Raw genomic sequence first — 14,536 nt, 5'->3', positions numbered from 1 at the left:
TTTCCGAGAGAGACCGCGGCAGGTGAAGATGTTGACCAGGGAATTCATTGACGGTAGGAAGACGGTGATGCTCCCGCGCTTGAGAGATACTGATCGCTGACTGGTGCGTGTCTAGACAGTTTGTACAATCCTCACTACGGCTACTTCTCGAAGCATGCCACGATCTTCACGGCGGGGGAACCGTTTGATTTCAACGGCATGGCGGATGGGCCAACGTTCCATCGCTTGCTCGAAGAGCGTTATACGGAGTTTGAGAATCACCTAGACGATATTCACCCCGATACAGCCCGTCAATTATGGCACACGCCCACGGAGCTCTTCAAGCCCTACTATGGAGAGACAATCGCGCGGTATTTGGTCTCGAATTACAAGCTCACCCTGTACCCCTACCACGATCTTATAATTTACGAAATGGGTGCCGGAAATGGTACCATGATGCTCAACATCCTGGACTTCATCCGCGATACCGACTACGAGGTTTATCAGCGCACCAAATTCAAGATCATCGAGATTTCGCCCGCGCTTGCCAGCCTGCAGATGAAGAACTTGATGGATTCGGCCTATGCGGCCGGCCATTTGGACCACATCGAGATCATCAACAAATCCATCTTTGACTGGGACACCTATGTGCACTCGCCCTGCTTTTTCCTTGCACTGGAGGTTATCGATAACTTCAGCCACGATGCCATTCGCTACGACCGCAAGACCGAGCAACCCCAGCAAGGTGGCGTGCTGATCGATGCAGACGGCGAATTCCATGATTACTTCAGTCTTCAACTCGATCCGGTAGCTTCGCGCTTTCTCCGGGTGAGACAGGCTGCAGCGCGACGGGAGTTCCCATCGCCCTTGGGACCCAAGCTCCTACGCGGAATCCGCGGTTCCTTGCCATTCCAGGATCCCTACACGCTGCCGGAGTATATCCCCACCCGACTCATGCAGTTCTTCGATATCCTGGATACATTCTTCCCCGGCCATCGGCTAGTGGCCAGCGACTTTAGCAGCCTTCCTGACGCCGTGCCTGGTGTCAATGCGCCAGTCGTACAAACCCGTTACAAACGACGGACAGTGCCGGTGTCGACTCCTTTTGTAGGCTCCCTCCCCGTCTGGTTGTCAGGATCGAAATACTAATCAGCCCTATAGGTTCACCAAGGGTATTTCGACATCTTCTTCCCGACCGACTTCAATGTGGTCGAGGACCTCTACCGCGCAGTCACCGGGAAGCTGACCCAGGTCATGAGCCACGAAGACTTCGTTTGCCGCTGGGCATACATCGAGGACACCGAAACGAGGAATGGGGAAAATCCGCTTCTGTCTTGGTATAAGAACGCCAGTATGTTGTTGACAGTGTAGCTGTATCACTAGTGTTGAATATAAGAATCATCCACCAAGGGGTTTCCGCTTACGTTAAGACACCGGAGCGATGTCCGATACTCCGGCTGCTCCGACCGTTGGGCGGTCCTACGTCGATATCTTTCAATCTAGATATCATCCGATGTCCCGTCCAATCCTCGTGGTGTCCCTATCTGAACCATGAGGGGAACCGCCAACCTAATACTTAAAGCCCCCTCCTTCCCCGCAGATGGTATAAAAGGCCATTGCATCAGCGGAATAAGATAGCTTAAACAGTTGACCGTCATCCCAGACGATAGAAATCCGACACGAAGCATACAAAGATACATTCACAAAATGGATTTTCCTCACTGGAAGCATACGGTCGTCAAAAAGCGCGAGTCCCAGCTAGCCAGTATCCCACCTCCCTGGCGCCTGTCACCATCAGTCCTTGCTTCAGCACCATTAAACACAGTCGCGTTAATCCGCTCATGCGGCGTTCTCTCCCCACAGGAACTAGAATGGACAGATACCAAAGACATCAAGGTCCTTCTCGCCAAGCTGGCCTCGCGAGAGATCACCTCGGTGCAGCTCACCACTGCGTTCAGTAAACGGGCGGCCGTAGCCCAGCAGACGACAAAGTGTCTGACAGAGATTTTCTTCGATAGAGCACTCGCCCGAGCGAAAGAGTTAGATGATGTTCTTGAGAAAACGGGGAAAGTCATGGGTCCCCTGCATGGGCTTCCCGTGTCGGTAAAGGACCGATTCGAGGTCGAGGGCGTAGATACGACAGTTGGTATGGTAGATTAAGTTGCCTTGGAGAGGACTTGGGCTTACATTGCTGCTCCACAGGCTGGGTCGGGCTCGTTGGCAAACCTGCTGAACGGTCTTGCTCGATCGTCAAGTTGTTGGAATCCATGGGGGCCGTGCTCTACGTGAAAACAAATATCCCACAGTCCCTTATGGTATTTCTCGTGGCTTTTATGCAACAGACTCATGGTGCTAATCAGCTGGTAGATGTCCGATTCCTACAACCACGTATTTGGTCAATCAGTGAACGCGTTCAACTCCCAGCTCATTTCGGGCGGCAGCTCCGGGGGCGAAGGCGCCTTAATTGGTGCTGGAGGGAGTCCCTTGGGCATTGGGACGGACATCGGCGGGTCAATTCGTATTCCTTCTGCTCTACAGGGTTTATACTCGATCTGTCCCACAACAGGGCGTGTGCCATGGGACTTCTCTTTGTAAGTGTGCTGCAATCTTATGCGAGCCACCTTTCTGATGAAAAAAAACACACAGTCTGCATCAGCAATACCTGGTTCCTCCAGTTGCAGGTCCTATGGCTAGCAGCCTCTCCACGGTCGAATACTTCATGCAGTCTCTCCTTGACAAGGAACCCTGGGAAGTCGATCCCGGATGTATTCCGATCCCATGGAGGAAAGAGATGGCTGCGATCCCAAAAAGAAAGTTGCGACTAGGGATTATAAGCGACGATGGCATAGTCAAACCGCAACCTCCCGTGACCCGTGCGCTAAGAGATGTGGGACGGAAATTGGCAGAAGCCGGTCATGAATGTATGGTCCTTTAATCTTTCAAAATTTCCAGCCCATCTGACGTTTGACAGTGGTCGAATGGGACACCTCGCTCCATGTGAAAGGTACCGAACTCTGGACAAAGGCTGTCTGCGCGGATGGCGGTCGACATTGCAAGGAGCTCTGCGATATCATAGACGAGCCTTTGATTGAAGGCATGCTTGTGGGCAGTGCAAAGGACGAGCTTTCCATGGCAGAGCGCGAGAAGGTATGCCTTTGTTTGTGACTGGGTTTTGAAGCAAATGCTCATCTGACTGCAGTTGGAACGAGAAAAGTGGGAGTTCCAAGAGTCCTTCGCCAAACAGTGGAAGGAGGCCGGTATTGATGCCATTGTCATGCCAGTGACGCCGTGGGTTGGGTATAAGCCCAAGACATGGGTCATTAGCAAACAATGGCTCGGCTACACTGCATTATGGAATCTACTCAATTACGCAGCTGTCACCGTTCCAGTTACAACTGCTGACCCTGCACGGGATCAGCCTGGCGAGGAGTGGCTTAACCATAAACCAAGGAACGATTCTGATGCTTTCAACCATACGCAATGTGAGTATACATGGTGTACTAGCTTCATCCCTACCACACTGACGATATCCTAGATGACATTGATCTAGTAAAGGGCCTGCCAGTTTGTGTTCAGATTGTGGGAGCCAGATTTGGAGAGGAGAAAGCTGTTTCCATTGCTAAGATACTCGACGAAGCCACGCCACTAAATTAGATGTTGTATTATTTGCAGTACAGTATCAAGATACGAGTCACTGCTTAATATTGGGAGGCGCTGTCGGGTACTGTCCACTGTTTCCACTGTGATATTTATGATTGGATAGTGAAGAGAATGAAAATGGCAGGACCATAGTGACATGATCTTTCAAAAGGTTGGAATGTAAACCTGTTTTTGGTCTGCACACAATTGCGATTGCGTATGCGCATACTGTTAGTAGGTCGCTATGATCCTAGCATATCCTTTACATGGGACGGCAAAGACCTGTGGCAGAACTTGTAGTCTGGCTAGTAGAGACATACCTGAAATAGTACAATTTCATCCCATTAGGGCCGAGACATGTTTCAGTAGCGAAAGGTGGAAACTCAGGTTGACAGTTGTTTATGTAGTATACTAATCGTACGAGCAATCCTATTTTATCCGACCAGCAATATTCACACCATATTCCTGCAGATCTCAACCCGGTGGTATTTCCTTCATTCAAAATGCTCATAGATTTATTCTTCACCTCTTAGATCCCGTCGGAATTTGCTCCTCGCTCGAATTTGGTCACCGTACCAGATAAAGACAAATGGGATCAAAGTCATCAACAGGCTCAAGAACCCCAAAAGGCTACAGCCCCCATTAATGCCAAACCGACGAAACATAGAAGTAGCAGCAAGTGGCAAAACTGCACCGAAAACGCTGCGGCAGCAGCTAGCTGCTGCCATGGCACTGGCGGCATATTCGTGATACGCGTCAACCAGATAATTGATGAGCGCCACGAAGATGAGGAAGAATGCCATCCCGAATGGGATTCCAGCCAACATAGGCACAATCCAGTGGATATCGCGGGTAGCCGTCCAACCGAGCCAGAACAAGGCTAACACATACAGTGGTCCACCAAGGCACGCCAAGGGAAGTCGTTGGTATTCTTCAACGGCCGACCAGCGGGTGCTCCGCACTTTTGAAGACTGTAAAACCGAGTCATACCACCAGAAAATGACCAATCCGATGCAAGCTCCAACCGCAACTAAAAATTCGTTAGCTATACAGGCAATGTTGGTGGCTCGGGATCAATCCATAGTACTAGGTAGAAAGGCTAAACCCGCAACTCCATCGCTCATGCCATATATTCCTTGGAATATCAGTGGGTATGCCTCGAAGTACATGACTGTGATCATTAGTGGTAGTCGTTTCCCAGGAAGAGGGCACCTACAAAAAATTGCACTGGCATAGGACAGATAGAGGCATGTGAAGGAAACGATAGGCTCGCAGAATAGCATGTACAATGGTCTCGTCAGTGCCTTGAGGACCACGGCGTTTTCTTTGTTTTCTTTCCTCTGCGCGAGTACTGGTTGAAAGGTCTCTGGAAGGAACAGTGTAGGGATAAGAGTCAGGCCGGCAACGATCAGCGAGATCCAAAAGATCCATCTCCATCCAACCGTCCCAATGAACCCTGCGACTGAAGGGGCAAATTGCGGTCCTGCGGTCGTCACCGCCATTGAGAGCGCCATTGTTCGCCCACGAGCTAGAGGGGAGCGATAAACGTCAGCGAAAAGGCCCCCCGTTACTGCAATTGGGCTGGATGCGCAGATTCCACAGAGTGTTCGAAAAATGATCAACGCGGGCCAGTTTGGAGAGACGGCGCATGCTAGAGTGAGGATGGTAAATACGATAAAGGTCCCTACTAGGACGCTGCGTCGACCATATATTTCGCTCAAGGGACCGAAGGCAAGAGGTCCGGTCACATAGCCGATCAGATAGACAGATGTAGGTAATACCAGTTGTGTCTCGTTGTGGACATCCAGACTGTCCGCAATGAACCGAATACCACCGCTGGGGATGGTCGAGTCGAATACGCTGTTGAACAACATGATAAGGCCAGTAGTAACCACGAATATCTTCTTTTGCTAATTGTTTCGATTAGGCTGCCCCATTTCTAGTTTCCGATTTCTATGACTTACGCTTGGCCACTGAGAAGGTTCTGACGGACTTTCCAGTGAGCTTGTGTCTTGCCTCTCCGGATCCAACTCGCTCTCGTCATCTTTGATATTCTTCATCACAATGCCCATAGTGTGGCAGGACAGGAAGAATAATTTTAGGCAAGAAGATGTAAGCAGCAAACTCTGCACTCCTCATTTTGATCCGAGTGTTCTCAGATCTGTAGCCGAGGGCAGTAAACGTTGAGATTGGTTTATTCCTAATAGCGGGAAGATCAATCATCTAACTCAGAGAGCCAACTCATAAGAGACGCAGCATATGCCAAAACTGGGAAATGATCAGGTGTTGTTAAAGATACTAGTTCTACCTTTGGCTTCAGTATCACGACGTACCTTCGTAAACCAGGATATTGCCAGCCTTCAGCAAACTCTCGGTCACCCCGAGCGCTACCTAAAGAATCAGGATTATCATACTACCATACGCCCTGGTACCAGCCATCTACAACCGTGGTACTCCAGGCCCCCATCGAACACCTGATTTGCAAAGCCACAAAATCATCGGAAACTTTCATCTAAGATGGCTCTCTTCGGGTATTGGAACCAGCCAACGTCGGACATAACCCTCCGTTCCAAGGCTGGTGTAATACTTGAGGAAGGACCTTACGATGCCGGATATATACTTCCTCTAGGCTTATCAGGTACGGCTCAGCGGTTACCTATATTTGTATTGTCTGTCCATTTCCCTGTATGTGAACTAAAGCGTACAAGTTACATGCCCCTATATGCGCATACAAGCTCGTATTCTGTAGACGATTCCGTGGAGACAGACCGAATTATGTTAACAAGATCAGGGCTCAGCATCCTAGGTGTCAATCTATATAAGCCGATTCCATTAAGCAACAGAGGTAGATAAAACCAGTTCATATGGTACAGCTGCAGACCTGGAAGAGAAAAAATTGCCTTACTTACTCTCCGAATTCCGCTCTACGTCTATACACCCCATGAGTCTAAAAATGCACCCAGTAATAGCGGATCTCATCCTCCTGCGGAAGCAATTCATCAAAAGCCGGCTGATCTTCGTCGGGGGGCCGCGAATGACTGCCATTCTTAAAGCCCTGGGTGCTACCAACAGTGCCCTGGAGAAGATGAAGACTGTAAGCAACGGACTTCGCGGCGACCCGACTCTCCCATTTCGTAAAAGCAGAAATGGCCGTTTCTGCTTTGATTTTGAGCAGTCAAAAGTGCGCCGGTTGGAATTCCAGCCATTTGTACTCTCAGTGGAGGAAAACTTCGTGCGCCACGACTCAGGACAGATCCGCAAGTTCGAGGAGCTCGACGAGGATCTTCAGGGAAACTCGGCTCTGCAGGCACTTTTGAAGTTCAAGGCGCTCATGTTCCACGGGGTTGCTACAAAGCAACGCCCCAAGCTCAATTACAAGACGGACAATTTTATCTGCACCTTGTTCAACCTGCGGACGGTGACGAACAAGGATCTTCTGGGGGAACCCGCACTAGAGGGAGTCCATAGCGATGGAGTGGACTTCACGATGACAACATTTCTAGGGAGCAAGAACATGACGGATAATAGCGCGGCGACGTTTGTTCACGATATAGACGCTCCGAACGCGGTGCGGTGGGATGAAGTCGACCCTAAGCATACATTGGGTTGCTACCAGCACCGACACTTTCTCGATACTCTCTTGTTTGTTGACCATGAGAGAAAGCACAGCCTGTCTCCTGTTTATGCAGCAGATGCTGAGCTTCCAGCCACCAGGGATATGTTGATTTTCTTCACTCGCAAGCCAGTGGTGGAAGGGCACGTTTCTCATCCATACGACTCACTCAAACCTCACACCATCCGTCCGATGGAAGTCTCGCTAGATGGGGAGTGTGACGCAGTCGTGGACTGGAACCAGCTTCAAGGATACTTTGGAGTCGGGCCGTTCCGGAAAGATGAAGTTATTTAGTTATTTACATCGAGACCTTAGGTACCGTCTCGCGAGTAGCAATTACCCAAACCTGAATTAACGCAACTATATACATCAGGAGTATCAGGAATATCCTGTTTTCATCGTATATGACACCTAACCCAAACTACATACACATTTACAGTCTCGGCTTGTTCTCCTTTGCATTTTGCCAGGCAAACCCAATCGACTTCCCAATACCGGGCTCGACAACAACATTGACCAGCGTGACAGTATCACTCTGGAAGCCTTCACGGGTCGCCTTTTCCAGCTCCTCCTCAGTGCGGACAAAATATCCCTTCCCGCCGCACATCGTAGCCATCATCTCGTAGCGGGTTTCGTACAGCAGACTTGTCGACCGCAGGCCCTTCGTGCCGTTCTCTGACTTGGTGTCGTTGGCAGTGGTCTGATTCTGCAGCCCCTTCCAGGCCTCCTCGGTAGTGGTATCACCGTGGTAGATGCCCGAGTTGTTGATCACATAGATCAGCGCGGGAATGCGGTACCGCGCGAGGGTCTCAATCTCCATCGCGCTAAACCCAAACGCACTGTCTCCCTCCAACGCGACAATCTTCTTCGGTGGCCCGCCTGCACCAGCGACGCCCGCGTTGTACGCTTCATGTGCCGCAACAATGTACCCCATGCCGACACCCATAGTAGCGTACGTGCCCGCATCTAGACGCTGCCGCGGATGATGCAGCGGGAAGATCGACCGCGAGATATCCATCGTGTTGGCGCCCTCCGAGACATACACGATGTTTCCGTCTTCGAGGGGCGACAGTGCGTTCAGCGTCGACTTGATGATGTGGTAGGCCCGCTGGTAGGTTAGCGGGGCGTTAGCCAAGGTCGGGGTGAGCGCGGCCTTCTGCGCCTTCGCCTCGTTCTTCTTGGCCGACTCGGCCAGCTGCGCGGCGAACCCGCTCTCCGTGCCGCCGGGCGCGTAGCGCCAGTTCGCCAGCGACGTCGCGAGCTGGTCGACCACGCGCTCGATGTCGCCGACGATGCCCAGCTCCGCGGACCCGGCGTTGCGGCCGATCTCCTCGGCGCAGATGTCGACCTGGATGATCTTGGCCGTGGGCGACCACTTGGGCGACTCGCCGAAGTGCAGGATCCAGTTCAGCCGCGCGCCCAGGATGAGGACGACGTCGGCGTGTTTGAGCGCGGCGCTGCGCGCGCTCGACACGTTCAGCGGGTGCGAATCCGACACCACGCCTTTGCCCATCGGTGTCGGGAGGAAAGGGACCTGCGTCTGTTCGACGAGGCGGCCGATCGACGCCTCCGCTCGGGCGTATGCGGCACCCTTGCCGATGATGAGGAGCGGTGCGCGGGCGTTCCGCAGGAGCTGGGCGGCCTTGAAGATCAGAGCCGGGTCGCCGCTGGTCTTGGGAGGCGATGCGATGAGCATGTTCTCCGGCGCGGGGAGACGGAGGCCCGGGGCGCTCTTCCCCTGGATGATGTCCGCGGGGAGGTCGACAAAGGTTGGGCCGGCCCGGCCGTACCAGCACGTGCGGTAGGCGTTCTTGATGGCTCCCGGGATGAAGTCTAGGGAGGAGGTCCGCACAGCGAACTTGGTGTGGGGGGTGAGCAGCGACACGGCGTCCATCTCCTGGAAGGCACCCTTGGTGACGACGGTAGTCTCGGCCGATCCGGCGAGGACTAGTAAAGGGAAGTTGTTTGCGGAAGAGTTACCAATCTGCAGGGCATTAGCTACCGCTGTCGAAGTTGATTTTTGATGGTAGACATATAACTCACCCCGGCCATTGCGTGGAGGACTCCCGGTCCTCCGACAACAAGACAGACGCCAGGCCGTCCCGTCATGTAGCCGTAGACACTGGCGGCATAACTGCAGGCCTGTTCATTGCGGAAGGCGACGAAGCGGATGCCTAGATTGATGGCCTCCTCGGCGATCTCCACGACGGGGATACCCACAATGCCGAAGATGACGGTGACGCCCAGGTCGCGCAGCGAACGGGCGATGATTTGAGCACCAGTAGCGACGGCCATGATGCGTATAGGATGGAGGGGGAGGGAGGAGGTTGGAATAAGGTGGAAGAAGAAGAGGGAGTGGAGAGAAGGCAATGGATGGAGTGAGGGGGAGGAGAATGCGGAGGCGGAGAAGCGGATGCGCTTCCGAGGTTCGGCCACTTCCGCGTGCATCTACACCAAGTATACTACCTAGGTATAGAACAAGTCAAACAGATCAAATGGTATTTCTACAGGTTCCGTACAACAATCCCTGGTATCCAACGCATAGCCTTCGATCTAGGTCTTCTATCTCCCTAACCGGAGGGGAATATCGTCACGTCAAAGCAAATATAAACAACTAGAAGCAGATGCTCATGTCTTAGAACTCAAATTCCTTCCGGAAGACGTTCACGTCCATTCCGGCCACCACCATATCTGCCAGGTCCCGACGGCCCATCTGGCTGAACACCCGCCGCAGCGTGTCGTACAGGTTGGTGCTCTGGTTCTGGCTGATATGGAGCATCCGCTCCAGCTGCTCGTCGTCAATGCCGCCCTCGCCATCACCGACAATCTCACGAGCCCGCTCGCGGCCTTCCTGCTCGACCACCCGGTGCATCGACAGAGCACCCAGGAGATGCTGCGCGGCCTCGGGGTAACAGCCAATGTTGATACATGACACGCCCAGGTTGTACCGGGCGCGCACGAAGTTAGGGTTGATGTTCAACGCCTGCTCGTAGGCTTCGATGGCCTCCTCAGAGCGGCCGGAGTTGGCCAGAGTGGCTCCCAGACGGTTCCACAGCAGATGCAACTGCTCCTGTTGGTTCACCGTGCCAGATTCCGTGGAGGCCAGCGCAGCGGAGAAGCAGTCCACGGCCTTGTCATACTCCTCAGCGCAGTAGAAGAGGACACCCAGGCCCACTTGTACATCGGGGTCCATCTGCTCTCCCGAGGGGGACAGTTGGGCCGCCTGGATGAACAGTTCAGTCACCCGCTCGTGCAGCAGCTGACGGTCCGTGAAGCCGAGATCCGCATCAGAGGACAGGTTCTTCGGGTCGATGATCTGGGGGTACTTGACGGAGAGCCAACGTTCAAGCGTGCGGTACGCAGTCGAGTCATAGCCTTCGTTGGTGTACGACACGGCCAAGCCCATGAGGGCATCAAGGTTGTTCGGGTCGAGCTTCAGTGCCTGCTCCAGAGCCCGGATAGCCGGTAACTCCTTCTCGTTCTGGGCCTGAGCGGAACCCAGCATCGTCCAGGCTTGCACATGCTGAGGGTCCTTTTGCACGGCGGCCTCAAAGGCCAAGGCAGCCAGCGAGAGGTTACCGCCCTCGCGCATGATCTTGACACCCTCCTCGAAGGGGTTGTTCACCGAGCGGAACACGTTATCCTCTTCAAACATGTAGTCGCCCAGCTGGGGATCTCGGAAGCGAGTGTTCAGCGAGTCGAAGCCATCCCAGTCGCCCATCTCGCCCATGTGCAGGTTGTCCTCAATGTTGAAGTCGGTCTCGTCCTCGGCCAGTTTCCTGTTTGCAGCGGACGTCTCAGCTTGGGCTTTTTGCCACACGCTCTCAAAAGCGGCGGTCTCATCATTCACTGACCTGTCCAGATCGTTCAGTTCCCGCTCAATCGCCTCGTTGGCCTCATCATCCACCTGCTGGGTATCCGCCGTCTCCATCTCGGCGAACTGCGCCTCCCAGTTCTCGTCGTCCAGCTCCACCATCCGACCCTTCCCCTTATCCTGGGTGGTCGCTTCGGCCGGCTGCTGCATCCCCATGGGGCCACCGTATGTGGGACGCATCATGCCCATTCCGCCCATCCCTCCCATTCCCATGTATCCCATGCCCATGCCCATGGGGCGCTGGTAGCCACCCATCATCGGCGATGCCGACGAGGTGACCGGAGTTGATGTCTGCGGCATACCGCTCTGCTGTTGGAATCGGGCGAATTCCGCAGGGGTGAATCCCGAAGTGTTGTTCATCATGGGACCCTGAGGACCGGCAAAGGCGGCCTCCATGCGAGCGTGCTCGCCGGCATCGAACTCGGCGGCCCACCCGGGGGAGCCTGTCCGGGGAGGGGTAGTTTGAAACTGCTCTAGCTCGCGACGCATCTGTTCCATCGCAAACGGCTGGGGAGGGGCGCCCGGCAGTTGACCGGGTTGTTGGGCGAATTCGTCCATCATCTACATGATTATCAATCACCCCGCCATTCCAGGTGGTGGCATGTGACGACTGGTAGAAGAAGCATACCTGATCCTGACCGCCCATCATCCCATGAGACCGCATACTCTCCTGCATGCCTCCCGGGCCTCTCCCCACGAGACGGTCCCGTTGGAGGGACTTGTCATCCTGAACGTGTTTCGTGAACTGCGTCAACGGATTTCCGGCCGTTGAGCACTCAGCGCCACCGAGAAAAGACATGATGAGTTGGCCGGGGGGTCGCTCCTCCTTGAGATTAGCCGGTAGATTGTAAGAATAGGAGGACAGAGGTTGTCATCGGAGGGATGAAGGTATGAGAGAGGAGAGGAGGAGAGGGAGAGAGTGAAGAAGAAACACCCCAGACAGAACGTGGGGTTCGGAGCCGCCCTAAAGCCGGTCGGAAAAGGGCGCGCGATGCCGAGGTTGTCCGAGAGTCACGTGGCACGCGCCTCTTCCCCATGTACAGCAGCACAAACAGCCTGCATCTGCCCATATCCTTCCTGCAGCCAGCAGTTGCGGATGGTCTCGCCCAGGAAGATGTCGTCCGTTGGGGGTAGCCGCTCTCTCGTCGGCCACGCATTGTACAGCTGCGATTCGCCCTCAGTCACCTCCGTCTCGACCTCGGGGTTGACATAGAACCCGTACCGCTGGCCGGAGACCATCTCATATACCATGGACCCAAATCGAGCAATGTCAGTCTTGACGGAGAGGAAGTCGTCTGAGATAAATTCATTGAAACTATCACTCTCTGGGGCGATGATCGATTCGGAGAAATCACATAGCTGCAGTGACAAGTCGTCGTTGACTAGGAAATTCCGCGCTGCAATATCAACAACAAGGACGTGGTGCTCATGAACCTCACAGAGGGTGTCGGCGGCATTGCGAACCCACCGCAGAATCTGTAGATTTGTCACTGTGGCTTGATTCTCACGGAGAAACGAGTCCAGTGATCTGTGGTGTATATATGGCATCCGAATCTCGGTGTCGGAGATCTGAAGGGGCTGGAGAACGCCTTTCACGTTCGCTAGATGTTGGTAGACGTGTCCTTCATGCTTCAGTGCTTCTTCAATTGTCTGGTTTATCTCCAGATACATGGTAACGGTGTACTCTGAGGCGTCATTGGGTACTTTCCACTTATTTGCCGTCTTCACTGCGACCTCTCCGAATCGCATGACGCAGCCCACCCGGCCCAAGCCAACCAATTCAGGTTTCATGGTCATTGCTGCCGCTTGTGGTGATGAGTCTTATGTAGGAGATTGTGAAAGTAAATTAAAGGATTCGCTGCGACTTAGGAGACTCGATGAGGTCATGGTCAGAGTTGGAAAAGGTCAGTAAGATAGACCAGGTGATTCAGATGTGCAATATTCCAACCTGTGCCAAACCACGAGGTTTATGTCTTATGTGATCGATAGAGCCACACAATCTCCTACCTGAGATACACAAGATATGCCAGATATGTTCTCCTTGGTTCTGACTCTCGACATCAAAACAGCGTCGACAAATGCCAGCTATATAATACAATATAATACAAATCGCTGCGTAATATACTCTATATAACTCCGACCAACCCACCTATCAAAACGAAACCTCACGGAATTTCCCCCTCTCCACCGGGTATCCGATCTGCCCGCCGATTCGTCTCGCTATAATCAATGCGCAGTTTGCGTCCAAAAGGCGTCTTCCGGCTCAAAATCTCATACCCGATCCGCGCACTCTCAACATTAATGAATTCGGCATGCGCAAAGCCCCGGAACAGCCCCGTACGCCGGTCCACCGACACCCGCACATCGATCACGTTGACGACGTCGCGGAAAAGCTCATTCAAATCACGGTCCGTCGTCTCAAACGACAAGTTCCCAATGTATAGCGTGCGTGTCGCCGGCCGCATGCTCCGCTGCGGCGCCACATTGTTCTGCGCATACTGCACCACCACCCGTCGGCCCTCGAACACCCGCATGTGCATCGCGCTGACGGCGCGCTTCGCCGCCTCGATCGTATCGAATTGCACGTAGCCAAAACTGCAACTCGTCAGTACCTCGTCTTTTGCCAAAGCAGCAAGCGCGCGCGCAAAAGAAAAGAAAAAGCCATGGGCTCACTCACCCCCGGCTAATCCCCCGGTTATCAAACGTGATAAACACCTGCTCGACCACGCCGTATTTCTCCATCTGCTTCCGCAGGTCCTCCGCCGTGACGTCGTAGAACAGATTCCCCACGTACACCGTCTCCTTGGGCGTTGGCTCCTCGTTCAGCAGACGTAGCCGCTTCGCCCGTTTCGACTCCTCCACCTCTATCACCGGCTCGCTTTCCGTCGACGCCGTCACTCCAGCCTTCTGCGTCCCTTGTGTGTACTGCACCGCCGCATCGATCATCCGCTCCTCGTCCTCTGGGGTCGGAGTTGCGACGGCCGTGCGCGCCCGCACCGGCGTCTGCGTCTGCGCATCGTGGCTGTTCCATCGGCGGCGCATCGCAAACTGTGTCGACGGTCGCGGAAAGACGACCGGGGCAAAGTGGGAGGTGCTGCTGCTTGTGGATCGGATTGGCGGTGCAACTGCTGTCGCCGCGGCTGGCGAGGAAAGAAGCCGACAGGTTGCCCGTCGAAAACAATGCCTGCGGGTTGTCGTCAGCGATCTGCTCCGCTTATCTATCCTGCGAGAAGGAATAATGGAAGGGCTCTCACATTCTATCCAGTCCGGCCTGTGAATTGCGTCTTGGTTGTGGACACTTGCGTGGAAGGGAGACAAACGGGCTTTGCGGAGTGCCTCCGGCAAAACCTCTGCTTATCGCACCGATAGAGTCACGTGATGGCCAGTCTCCCAGCATCCTTTAGGTACAGGGAGGAATAATAGAAATTGGA

General features: G+C 53.8%; 6 protein-coding genes across 6 annotated transcripts; 2 read left to right on the top strand and 4 right to left on the bottom strand.

Moving 5' to 3' along the window:
* Window positions 1–28: 28 nt before the first annotated feature.
* Window positions 29–3,633, top strand: BDV59DRAFT_194941 (amidase signature domain-containing protein; the record flags this gene model as incomplete). Its single annotated transcript, XM_073692475.1, has 10 exons — window positions 29–53; window positions 116–1,086; window positions 1,141–1,330; window positions 1,643–2,125; window positions 2,182–2,294; window positions 2,347–2,518; window positions 2,661–2,900; window positions 2,951–3,126; window positions 3,179–3,461; window positions 3,515–3,633. The coding sequence occupies 10 exons, from the start codon at window positions 29–31 to the stop codon at window positions 3,631–3,633; spliced, it is 2,772 nt and encodes a 923-aa protein (XP_073545390.1).
* Window positions 3,634–4,133: 500 nt separating this feature from the next.
* BDV59DRAFT_209714 (MFS transporter) lies at window positions 4,134–5,690 on the bottom strand (the record flags this gene model as incomplete). The annotated part of the gene is made up of 4 exons (XM_073695445.1): window positions 4,134–4,648; window positions 4,706–4,789; window positions 4,835–5,528; window positions 5,583–5,690. The coding sequence occupies 4 exons, from the start codon at window positions 5,688–5,690 to the stop codon at window positions 4,134–4,136; spliced, it is 1,401 nt and encodes a 466-aa protein (XP_073545389.1).
* Window positions 5,691–6,559: 869 nt separating this feature from the next.
* Window positions 6,560–7,525, top strand: BDV59DRAFT_204336 (2OG-Fe dioxygenase family protein; the record flags this gene model as incomplete). Its single annotated transcript, XM_073694448.1, has 1 exon — window positions 6,560–7,525. The coding sequence occupies one exon, from the start codon at window positions 6,560–6,562 to the stop codon at window positions 7,523–7,525; it is 966 nt and encodes a 321-aa protein (XP_073545388.1).
* Window positions 7,526–7,570: 45 nt separating this feature from the next.
* BDV59DRAFT_209712 (uncharacterized protein) lies at window positions 7,571–11,904 on the bottom strand (the record flags this gene model as incomplete). Its single annotated transcript, XM_073695444.1, has 4 exons — window positions 7,571–9,215; window positions 9,275–9,679; window positions 9,957–11,666; window positions 11,734–11,904. The coding sequence occupies 4 exons, from the start codon at window positions 11,902–11,904 to the stop codon at window positions 7,665–7,667; spliced, it is 3,837 nt and encodes a 1,278-aa protein (XP_073545387.1). The 3' UTR covers window positions 7,571–7,664.
* A 212-nt stretch (window positions 11,905–12,116) lies between these two features.
* Window positions 12,117–12,902, bottom strand: BDV59DRAFT_204333 (kinase-like domain-containing protein; the record flags this gene model as incomplete). The annotated part of the gene is made up of 1 exon (XM_073694447.1): window positions 12,117–12,902. The coding sequence occupies one exon, from the start codon at window positions 12,900–12,902 to the stop codon at window positions 12,117–12,119; it is 786 nt and encodes a 261-aa protein (XP_073545386.1).
* Window positions 12,903–13,270: 368 nt separating this feature from the next.
* Window positions 13,271–14,147, bottom strand: BDV59DRAFT_204332 (nucleic acid-binding protein; the record flags this gene model as incomplete). The annotated part of the gene is made up of 2 exons (XM_073694446.1): window positions 13,271–13,700; window positions 13,783–14,147. The coding sequence occupies 2 exons, from the start codon at window positions 14,145–14,147 to the stop codon at window positions 13,271–13,273; spliced, it is 795 nt and encodes a 264-aa protein (XP_073545385.1).
* Window positions 14,148–14,536: the final 389 nt, after the last annotated feature.

This window comes from Aspergillus ambiguus, assembly GCF_047715705.1.
Source record: "Aspergillus ambiguus strain CBS 117.58 unplaced genomic scaffold BDV59scaffold_31, whole genome shotgun sequence".
Classification (NCBI taxonomy): domain Eukaryota; kingdom Fungi; phylum Ascomycota; class Eurotiomycetes; order Eurotiales; family Aspergillaceae; genus Aspergillus; species Aspergillus ambiguus.
Note: the sequence above shows the minus strand (reverse complement) of the source record. Positions and strands in the feature narration are given on the sequence as shown.